The sequence below is a fragment of the Myotis brandtii genome, unplaced genomic scaffold, assembly GCF_000412655.1.
Source record: "Myotis brandtii unplaced genomic scaffold, ASM41265v1 scaffold456, whole genome shotgun sequence".
NCBI classification, from domain to species: Eukaryota; Metazoa; Chordata; class Mammalia; order Chiroptera; family Vespertilionidae; genus Myotis; species Myotis brandtii.
The window spans coordinates 2873671-2885042 of NW_005367431.1; the positions used below are offsets into that span (position 1 = coordinate 2873671).

Consider the following 11372-nt stretch of genomic DNA (forward strand, 5'->3'; position numbering starts at 1 on the left):
GCTCCAAATCGTCCCCACTCACTTCTCCAACCTCTTGAAGCACGGGTGAAGGGAAGTGGAAATGTTTCTTTGTGGAGGAGTGAGAGGGGCGGGGTCAAAGGAGAAGCCCCTCCTCCCACCCTGTGCCAGAATATAAGATACACACTCCCCAGCACCCATAGCCGGTTCCCACCTCTCATCTGGAGAGCCAGACGGATCACAGGAGCCACTTCTCCTTTGGGAACTATTTCATTCCCTTCTGGGCTTAAGACTCAGCTATGCCAAGCAGCACGCCCAGAGCTGGTGGCTCCTCCACCGAGGCACAGCTCACAAGCCTCATGCACAGGGCCAAAGCAGGCCCGACATGGGAACGTCCTCCTGACCCTTCTCTCCTACAGCACTCAGGGGAGCATCCATCCCTTGCAGCAGCCATGCTCAGGCCAAGAACAAGCAGCCCAGCCAGTGTGGGGCAGGAAGGAGACGGAGTGCTTCCATGGCGTGGCCAGTGTCAGAACCAGTGACTGTGATGAGGGAGCCGGCGCTGTTTAGAAACCAATTACCGCCTGCAAGGTGCCCCTCAGAGCTCCTGGGGAGAGCCAGCCAGAGACCAGCCAGGAGCCAGAGGGTGACAGCTCCCACTGCATCCAGGAGCAGATGGCAGCCCTGGGGAGCCTGCCCTGGACAGAATGTGACATTCTAGGGGTCACTGGCAGGCATGTGAGAGAGAATGAGGAGTGCGCAGCCTGGCCCCAGGGCTCACCCATCCAGACGAACTGCCAGATCAATCTCCCTGAAAGGACAGCCCTCAGCACATCCCTCTTCTGCTCAAAACTCTTCAGTAGCTGCCCATCATCCACTGAATCGAGGCCAAAACACAGCCACTGCCCTGCATTCCAAGTCCTTCCCAGGCCGGCCCCAGGCTACCTCACAGACTCATCTCCTGCCAGTCCCTTCCCGAACCCTCTGCTCCAGCCAAATGGATTTGTTGTTCTGCAAATAAGCTCTTCAGTCAGTCCCCCACCCCCAAGCCTTTGTTCATACCATTTCATCTCCCTGGGAATGTCCTTCCCCCACAGTCCCCTCCTCCTTTTCATCTCCTTGTCTAAGCCTGCCCACACTTAAAGCCCATTCAGCACCACATCTTCCCGATGCTTTCCTGATTGATGCCGAACTAAAGCGACCCAACTTTTTTTTGAACGGTCAGACCATTCAAAAAGACCTACTGCTTCCTGCCTCTCTGATGACAGACCATGTCCCTGTCTTTGTCCCCTGTCCAGAGGCTGGGCACTCCGGAGCACAAGAACTTAAAGTGGCAACTTTGTGTCCCTAGTACCTAGTGCATAGTAGGAGCTCAGAGAACATGTCGAGGGCACCCATGGGTTGGGAATTTATCAGCCTCTCTTAGCAAGAATGCAGCAGTGAAACAGCTCTCAGGCTAGAGCCTGGATGAGGACCCACCAAACTGCTGGGACAGTGTGGTGAAACACCTCAGGCTGGCCCTCAAACAGTCATCGCCTGGATTTGGCTGCCATCTGAACCCTGGCAAGCTCCTGATGCCTAAGCTAAGGCCTGTGGGGTAGCACCTTCCCAAACCCCCACCCACCATCCTGCTGACTTGGGTGGGTTTCTTAAGCTTCCCTCTCTGGCCTGCCTAGTTGCTGCCAGACGATGGCACACCAGCTGGCCTGTCTGTCTGGGCAGAGCCGACGGATGCCAGACGGAGCAGAAATGGCTGTGGGCCCAGCTCTATCCATCTCTAGTCCTGGCCCTGGCTGGGGGATGGGGTCTGCCTGCTTGCCTGCTGGTGCTGCAGGCAGAAAGGGCTGGGGGCCCTGAGGATCCCCAAAGATAAAAGGGTACTTTAAGATATGGACCTACTCCTTTACCACTGGCCACTACAACCCAGCACGACCCACAGCCAGCTTCAGATATCTGGGATCTTGTTTGTGCTTGGTCCAAAGGGTTTAAGAGCCAGAGAAGCACTCCCCAAGGTCAAGGAGTGGCAGAATCATTTTAGACAAATATTAACTGAATTCACCAAACACCTCATTTCCATCTAGCAAGATTCAGCTGCTCCTTCAAAGTCCAACTCCAGGCCCAATTCTCCAACAGTTGGGATTAACCATTCTCTCAATTCCTACTTCCCCCGTGACCATAGCACTTAATAACAAAGCACCACGTTGAAGCTACTTGTGTGCATATTCCACTTAACTGTGAGCTTCCCTGGTGCTTGAGACACCCTGGCTAATGGGTCGGGTGTCTGCCCACCCCTAGCCTAGCCGAGGGGAGGAGAGGCCTGGGCCCAAGAAGCCTTAAGAGGCTGCGGGATGTCACTACCACCACCCAGGGCTCTATCGGGCCCATTGCCTTCACCCCTCGCCCTGGCCCAGACCCACTCACCACTTGCGCTTCATGTAGGCAGCAGCTCGGTTCCCGTAGAGCATGGCATTGTGAGGGGCCCTCTGTACAGCCTTGCTGTAAAGTTGAATGGCCTGGGTCCACTGCTGGCAGGCGAAAGCCTCATTGGCTTGCTGTTTCACACGCTCCAGGTATGGGGGCAGCTCTACCTGGGGACTATGGAGGAGGCAGAGCCAAGTCAGGCCAGTCAAAGAAGATCAGAGCAGACCCTCAGGAAGTCTGTAGCCTTGTCTGAGGGTCACCCAGGCTTTTTTGGCCTTTGGGATGTGCACTATCATCTAGAAGAGGGGACCACTCCTATCCCTGGCCTGAGTTACTGTGACAGGTAATGGGTACAATTCCAGATACTCTGAGCCAGTAAACAAACAACTGAGGCATAAATGAAGCGGTCCTAGACAGGTTTAAGGCAATTTTTAACCAAACTCCTGGGCATGATAGTAGCCGACCCCCCCTGTCTCTACACTGAGCTGAACCCTGTGACCACCCAAGTCCCTCCCATGGATCTCTCTAGAAAGAATTCTGTTTCTCTCAAGGGCTAGAGGACTTGAAAACCTCTGTATCCGAAGCCCAGCACAGGACCTGACAGAGAACCAAGGTCAGAAGATGCTATGGGATGGAGAAAAATATAACAGGAGAGGCCCATCTGTGTGGGGCCCTTTAGGAAGGAACTCAGTGAAACGAGGCACTTAGCTTCTGGGTCCCCTGACTACAGCTTCTGGTCCAAGAGACCAGAGTTTCAGTCTGAGCATGACTGGAGTCCTACCAGGTACGAGTGGCATTGGGACCATTAATCACCCTCCAGAAAATTATCTGCCCCAGTCCTCTGACTCTGGAGTATGCGCCTGGGTGGGGGTCAGGAGGAAGGGTTATAAGACATACTCCTCCCTCTAGTCTATAGTAGTTATTGGGGCTGGGAGGATTGGACAAGTGAGCTGGCCTCACCTCACATGTCCCCTACTCTCTGGCAGCCGGAAGCCATTGCTGTGAAGGTGCAGGCCATTGGACACGCCGTTGGACACACCATTGGTGGACATCTTGCCATTCTGAACTTCTGGCAGGGGATGGGGAGAAAGGAATAGCAACAATTCAGGAAGAGGTCCTCATATCTCCTTGGCATCCCTCCAGCTTCCATCACAGGGTCTGTTGGTTTCATTGTGAGGCCATCCTGCCAGGGTAAGATCTATTCCCAGAAAGCAAGTTTTTGCAGAGCGGCAGGCAAGAGCATTAAAAAAAAAAAACAACCACGTGCGCCCTCTGCTGGCTGAAGAGGGACACAGCTTCAACTTGGCATTACCCTTAGCTGGAGTTGGGGATGGGAGTAGGAGTTGGGGGTGCAGACGTGTCTAAATCAACTTTAGGCTCCAGTAAGAAATCAATGAGGAGACTGATCTAGGACAATAAGGGAAGGGAAACTATATCAGGTCCTCAAGAGCCAACCATGGAAAGAACTTGTTTTTTCAGAGGGAAGTGAAAAGGGCTGTGGCACAAATCCCTTTGACAGATTTCTGCGACCTATTGTTATCTTCTTTTTTACTGTACAGGTAGTGTATTTCAGAAAATCTACTCTTTTTGGAGGATCGCAGCCACAGCCCAAGGTAAGGGGCAGGTTTCTTAGCAGAGGTGGCACACACGCAAGCTCCCCAGCAGGTACTCTAAAGGACATCCCAAGGGAGAACTTACCCCCTGAGGAGTGGCATTTTCTAGGCAAGAGGAACGTGTATGGCCGCTGCTTGTAAGTCAGGTCAAACAAATAGACCTAGAGGGGAGGGGTCAAGAAGAAATGGAGGCTGTGAGGTAAGCATGTGGCTGAGCCGGGCCTGGGTGCCTCTCAGGAACACAGTGAGTGTTGAGCAGGGAACCATTGAGCCAGGCTGGAAGGGGTTTCTATGGAGCAACCCTTAGTCAGGAAAGTCTTCCTAGTTCCTGCTGGAAATATTGTCATTAGTTAGAATCACATGTTTAAGTTGAAAAGGTCCTCAGAGGTCACAAAGTGAAATGTCTCATTTTACAGATGGGAAAACTGAAGCCTGAAAAGAGAAGCAATTTACCTAAAATAACACTGCTAGTTACTTCCCTCAGTAAATATTGTCTATTATTACTTAACATTTATTGACTTCCCCTTCTTTGCTCCAGGAACTTTAGTTGTTTTATATGACATCTGATTTTGTCCTAGAAACCCTCCCAGGAAGAGGTACTATTATCATCATCCCCTTTATATATGAAGAAATGTACACTCAGAGTTTACTTTATCCAGGGCCATAAAAGCAGCATGTGACACAGCCAGGACCCAAAACCAAGCTCTTAACCACTCTGCTAGACTGCCTCTCCACTCATCCTTATGCTACCTTTAGGCCAGATGATGGCTCAGCAATCTGAAGCCAGAGTTCTATTCTGAACTCAGGCACTACCTATTCTCCACCCCATTTCTTCTGTACAAAATCATACCTTACCTGGTAATGTCATCAATTGTTTCACTTGCTGTGTCTCCTCTGTTAGCCTGGGATGGATTATATTTTGCATTTGTCTCCCTCATATTTATGATAATGCTAGTCCCAGAATATGTGTTCAGTATTTGTAAAATAAATGAATTTATGCCAGGCTTAATAAATATCCTGGCTGAGAACATGCAAACAAAAGGTTTAGCAACCTGCCATTATCAAAGAACACTTCCCAAAGCTGGCCCTAAACCAGAGCCTGGCTGCATGCCTGAACCCCAAGATCTCCTCCTAGGAAAACAGTAGATGAGGAAACCAAGGCTCAGAAAAAAGAGACTTGTTCCAAGTCACAGTACACAGCTAGTAAACAGAAGGTCAGCATTTGAAGATAGGTCTGTCAGTTCTAAAACTTATGCTCAAATAAAAAAGACCAGGCTAGGGCACCTGTCTGGGAATTCCAATGATACTATGTCATTCCCACATTTCACTATAATGGCATTTACAATAAGGCTTCTTGTCTGCATCATGGATGTGAGGTACTCAGCCCTGGCTGCTGGGTATGGGGTGGTGGTGGGGCAGAGCCAACTTGGTCAGTCGTACATACCTGCTCCCCTCCCATGTTGACCAGCAGCTCTGTGCCACTGGGGCTAAAGGTCACATAGGTGGCAACCAGCACTCTCAGACGGTTGTTGTAGTCAGGCAGCTTCACTGGCAGATGACCTGCAGGGAATAGTCCAGTCATTCTCGTGTGAGGCTCCCAGGACCCCAAAAAGGGGTCAGAGAGTTGTGTGAAATCAGCCATATCAATGATGATAGCAATCATCTTCATCATAAAAACAGCAACAAGTGTTAAGCCCTTACCATATGGACTGGGCTACTTTATGTGCTTTCTATCATTTGGTCATTACAACCCCATTTTATAGAAAAGAAATTAAGATCCATGAAGGGTCAATAATTTGCCAAAGGTCATATGATAGCTGGTTAATGGAAGTCAGAATTAAAGCCCAAGTATGTTGAACTCTCAAACTCTTGCTCTTGACCACTGTGCCACACCACCTGCCTGCACGCCCCAGAGTGAGCCAGCACCCAGCCAAGAGTTTGGGGCCGGAACTGGGCTGAGACCTACCTGCTACGTAATACTGGGCTGCACCATCCGGAAGGGGCTTCTGCCGGTCACAGAAAGTGTGCACACCTGCAGAAGGGCTCTGCTTCATGCTCTTTCTGGTGGAAAGGCAAACCACATAGGTTACAATGCCTAGCACTACCCTGGCTAGATTAGACCACATTTTCTAGAGGAAAACCCAAGTTTGTATCCCTGAGAGAAACAGGAAGTACCTTTCTCCTGTATGTCCATCAACTAGACGGCTGTGGACACATACATTACAGTGCTTAACAAATAGATCCTGCCAACTGTCTTGGTCCTCATGACCACCCCATTATCCTCATTTTACTGATGAGCTAGAGCTCAAGGCCTAATCCAGCCATGTAGCATGTGAGGAGCAACAGAAGTCGCCCAAACCCGTGAATCAAAGTAAAGCAGCCACACGTTCCTGCAACTCTCCCAATAGTCTATAAAACCCAGGCTGGCAAAGCCGCTCAGGTCTGGGACTTCGGTGGAGGTTCTAGTATATCCTACCTTTGTTTTTGAAAAAAAAAAGAACAAAATAAACTTACATGTACATGAAAGCAATGCACATACAAGATTATAACTCTATACAAACAGTCATAGTAAAAGAACAAGCAGCAAGTATTATACATAGTGATTTCTTTCAGGTGATGGATTATGGGTAATTTTTAAATTATACTTTTCATATTTCCAAAACAAGCATAAATTAAAGTTTAAAAAATCACACAAATTAACCTGTATAATTTTGTTAGCCAGCTTCACCTCAATAAATTCAATAAGAAGGGAAGAAAAATTTTTTTAAATCACAAAAATTAAAAAATCCACCTCCAAAAGAAGAGGGCATGGCAATGAGGGAAAGAGGCAGCAGGGACTTGTCCACAGGAGGCTGAGCTGTTCATACCTGTGGTTATGGATCATGCGAATGTCGTAGAGCCTCACGAAGGGCCCACTGGCCCCGACCGCCAGACAGTTGTTGTCCTGGGGGTTGACAGTGAGGCACTTGGCCTCCACCAGCTGGCCACAGTACTCTGTCAGGTCAATCAGCACTTCCGAGTGTTTGCTGTTCTCCCGAAGGTCATACTGTCTGTGAGAGAGGACAGAGTTAGGGGATGGGGTCTGGGTCCCTGTGTTAAAGGCAGAGAAGAAGCCAAGGCCTTGTTATGCAAGGTGAGTGGGAGGGGCTCTGGACCAGTTTGTAAGAATGTCAAAAACCACTCTCATTTCTTCAGTGCCCCTTGTGTGCCAGGCCCTGTAGCAGTCTTCTAACAGTGCTTTATTCTAACATAACTCAGGGTAAACGCTACTGTACCTTAAAAAACAAAACCAAACCCAAAAAACATGTCCGTATTATTGCTAAGTACTATTACTACTGATTACTAACACTTAGTGAGAAATTGCTTTGTGTCCAGTATTGTCCCTCAGTGTTGCACATGTATTACCTAATTAAACCCTCACACCATCCCTTGGTACCATTAGAACACTGAGGTTCAAAGCAGTTAAATAACCTGCCTGGGACAACACTGCTACTAAATGTAGAGCTGGGATAGCTTCCTCAGACTGCTCTGCTCCTTAATTCTAATTCTTATTGTAAATCTAGTAGGAAGCAAAAGAAGTATGGAGGTGGCAAAAAAGAGAATCTGGAGATCTAAGAGCTACCTAGAAACGCCAAATGCCAACAGAAGCCCAAGAGTCTCATCCAGGTAGGTGGCAAAGGTCATGCCAAACGTCTACCTGGCAGCAATACACACCCCTCATTGCAACCCGGGGAGCTGTTCTGCTGCCGCTACACAGGCACATGCAATGACCTCGTCACTGTTTGCCTTATCTTCTAAGCTAACTCTCCAGCTCAAAACTGCAGTGATTCCTCAATATTTTCAGCATGAATGTACTTTTAGCTTACATTTTCCAAACTTTTCAGTCTGCTTTTCAAGATCTGATTTCACATCCCTCTCCAACCTTGTTCCTCAGTTTTCTAAACGGGTCAATTACACCACAGTACTCTCTATCCTGGACAAGCCACGTTTACCCGCCTTCACAAACTTTGCTCAAGCTGGGAACCACTCTGCTTTACCTTGCCCATCCAAATCCCTGCTGCTCTGGAAGGCCAGTTTATGTTTACCTTCTGCTAGGACACCTTCCCTGACTGTGCCTGTGCCGAAGTGCTGAGGCTCCTATACAAGATCCTTGATGCTCAGCTTCTACCTGCTGTCTGACACAGCCTGGTCAGTCAAGGTCAGCAAGTGCAATGTAGAATTGTATTCACCACTAAACAAGTGCTTTCTGTCTTAAGTACAGCAGGTCCTCAAATATCGTTTTGTTGTTTTTTGTCCTTCAATGTTGTTTCATTATAAGGTTGATAAGATTCGTGGGAACTTAACTCTTGTTTATATCAACGAGGCTATGGTAAAATTGGTTTCCTTATATGTCATTTCACTTAAAGTCACAGAATCTATAAATGACATTAAGTGAGGACTTACTAAACTATGCTAAGGTTTTACTGGCACTATCTCAATTTCAATGCTCAGGCCAACAAGGGAGATACTATGGTGATTCCCATTTTATAGATGAGGAAACCAAGGTTCAGTGGTGCAGTGACTTGCCCCAGTCAAACACTGAGTGACAGAGGCAGGACTTGACCCTAGGTCTGTGTGACTTCAGTGCCCTGCTTCTAATTGCTGTGTTACAGTTTATATATGACTTAGCTACCTCTTCTTTGTAACAGCGGAGAGGGCACACGGTCCTACAGAGTTTTAAGGGAGGCAGTTAAGGCAGGTTGGGGAGATAAGGAAAAAGTTCTAAGGTCATCTGAAGAGAGGAGGTAAAGAAAGACAATGAGACCATTTTAGGATGAAGGGAAGTAGAGGCAAAGATGTGACAATACTGGCCACTGGTAAAGGGGACAGTCCACTTTGTCATTTCTGGGGGACTCTCCCCCTTATAGGCATATGCCCACTGACCAATTGTTCAAGAGAAATGTATCAAGTGTCTCTATGTGCCAGGCACTGTGCTGGGCTCAACGAACACAACCCAAGATAAGACAGATATGGAGCTGCTCTGAGAGAGTTTACTATTCAGTGAGGGATACAGACAAAAAAAAGTAAACCAACAAGTAAATAAAATAATCCAGCAGACTAGAGTTACAGAGGCTACAATAGAGCACTGAAACAAAGAATAATGGGGGAGGGGTTTGCTTTAGGGTGGTCAGAGAAGGTGCTTCTGAGAAGGTGACTCTTAAGCATATCTCCTTAGGGTGAGAGAGTCATAGCGCTGGGCACAGAGAAAACCAGCTAGAGGAACGGCAGTGTGAAAGCCCAGAGGAGGCAGACACTGTATCTAGGTGGTGGGAGGCCGGCAGGCCTGGATATAGTGCAGGAGAGGGAAGAGAGTGGGAAGGTGAGATAGGGGAAGCAAATGTTCCCAGCTGAGTTTGTCCACAAACAGCTCTGGGCAGACTAATGAGGCCGGAACTCTGCTGGAGGGAAGGAGTCAGGCCTGTGGAAGGAAGTGGTATGGACGGGTGGGAGGGAGGAGCCAACATGCAGAGAGAGGCACAGGCCCCATCAACGCCTCAGGCCCTTACCGGATAAGCCCATCCTCAGCAGCACTCCAGAACGTGTTGGGCCACATGGGAGCCGTGGCGATGCGCTTCACCCGGTTTGTGTGGTCTCCAAACATGTGGATCGTCTCCTTTACTGTCAGGTCGTGGACATGCACCTTGGAGTCGGCTGCCCCCGTGATCAAGATGCGGTCCCCAGCGTGAGGCAGGAACTGCTCCGGAGAGATTGAATAAGAGATTGCAGGTGGTGGAGGTAGGGCTGGTCATAGGAGGAGACTGGCCTGCATGTTAGTGCCCTCTTTCTCTTTCCATATCAGGTAAGATAATGAGCCCATCCAAGACAACCCACCAGGAAAACTGTGGACCTCGAACATCCGTCCTCAAGCCTAAAGGTCAAAATCGGGGCTGCACCTTTACTTTGCCAGAGTCATCCTAGTCCAGACTAGACTACCTAAGGAAACGTTTTCCTGATTCTTCCACAGGTAAGAGCTGAGTCCATGACAATCATAGCTGTTACCACCATGTGCTAGACAACAGGGCAGGTACTTTATCTTACTGATAGTTAAAATAAAATAACCCCATTAAAAACTGAGGTTTGGCAAACATTCAGCAGCACTGTCTGACTCCCATATGCCATATAGCCTCATGACCGCTATTGAATAGCCTGCGGGTTAAGTAATAAACTAGTCTTAAAATGAAAAGGACTTCCAGTGTTTTAAGGGAGTGCGTGTTTAAAATTGGTTCTAGTATTTCTGGAGAACAATCTGGCAATAGGTAGGAAAGATAAAAACTATTTCTATCTTTTGTTCCAAAATCCTAGTTCTGAGAAATGATTCCAAAAGGAAAAAGAGACCTATGCAGAAATGCTCAGAGTGGAACTCATTATAATGACAAATGCTGGAAACGGCTCAAATGCCAGACCTTGGGAAAGGGCTGAGCACCAGGAGAATACATCTCATTGCGGCAAGAGCCCTGGCCAGCGTGGCTCAGTTGGTTGGAGCATCATCCCGTACACCAAAAGGTGGTGGGTTCAATTCCTGGTCCGGGCACATACCTTGGTTGTGGTTTTGATCCCCGATAGGGTGGCAGCTGATTGATGTTTCTCTCTCTCCTGCTCTCTTAAAAAAAAAAGAGAGAACCCCCACCATTCTGATGAGCTTGAAAACAATACTAGACATAATAATAACAAAACAGCCACATAATTTGTATAATAGTAATTTCTAAAACAATCCTCACCTGAAGTATACTTATTGATTTTGGAGAGAGGGAGAGAAGGAAGTTGAGAGAGAAACATCAACATGAGAGAGAAATATGGGTTGGTTGCTCCCGTGTGTGCCCTGACTAGGGATTAAACCCACAACCTAGGTATGTGCCCTGACCTGGAATAGAACCCTGAGACCTTTCAGTGTACGGGACGACACTCCAACCAACTGAGCCACACTGGCCAGGTCTGAATAATAATTTTTAAAAAGTATGCTGTCCTGCCCAGCTGGCGTGGCTCAGTGGTTGAGTGTTGACCTATGAACCAGGAGGTCAGGGTTCGATTCCCAGTCAGGGCATATGCTGGTGTTGTGGGCTTGATCCCCAGTTTGGGGTCTTCAGGATGCAGCTAATCAATGACTTTCTCTTATCATTGATGTTTCTATCTCTCTCTCCCTCTACCTTCCTCTCTGAAATCAATAAAAATATTGTTTTTAAAAAAAAAGTATGCTGTCCTATCACCAGTGTTGAGGAAAAGAAATATTTGGATGTGGTGTTGAGTTCTTCTCTTCTTTCTTGAGTTCAAAAGATTGGATTATCTTTTTTTCTGAATTGAAGTTTCTCAAAACCCACGAGGCTGAATGGTGTTGGGGCGGGG

General features: G+C 48.0%; 1 protein-coding gene across 2 annotated transcripts in view; it reads right to left on the reverse strand.

The window, feature by feature from the left end:
- WDTC1 (WD and tetratricopeptide repeats 1) overlaps positions 1-11372 on the reverse strand; it is a 52406-nt gene that overhangs the window by 7203 nt on the left and 33831 nt on the right. For both annotated transcript variants that reach the window (XM_014546843.1, XM_005875135.2), the window contains exons 6-12: positions 9539-9726; positions 6860-7042; positions 5959-6053; positions 5437-5552; positions 4078-4153; positions 3340-3448; positions 2380-2553 (exon numbers count right to left, since the gene is read on the reverse strand). In XM_014546843.1, the coding sequence (XP_014402329.1) occupies positions 2380-2553; positions 3340-3448; positions 4078-4153; positions 5437-5552; positions 5959-6053; positions 6860-7042; positions 9539-9726 (941 nt within the window). The remainder of the gene's footprint in view (positions 1-2379; positions 2554-3339; positions 3449-4077; positions 4154-5436; positions 5553-5958; positions 6054-6859; positions 7043-9538; positions 9727-11372) is intronic.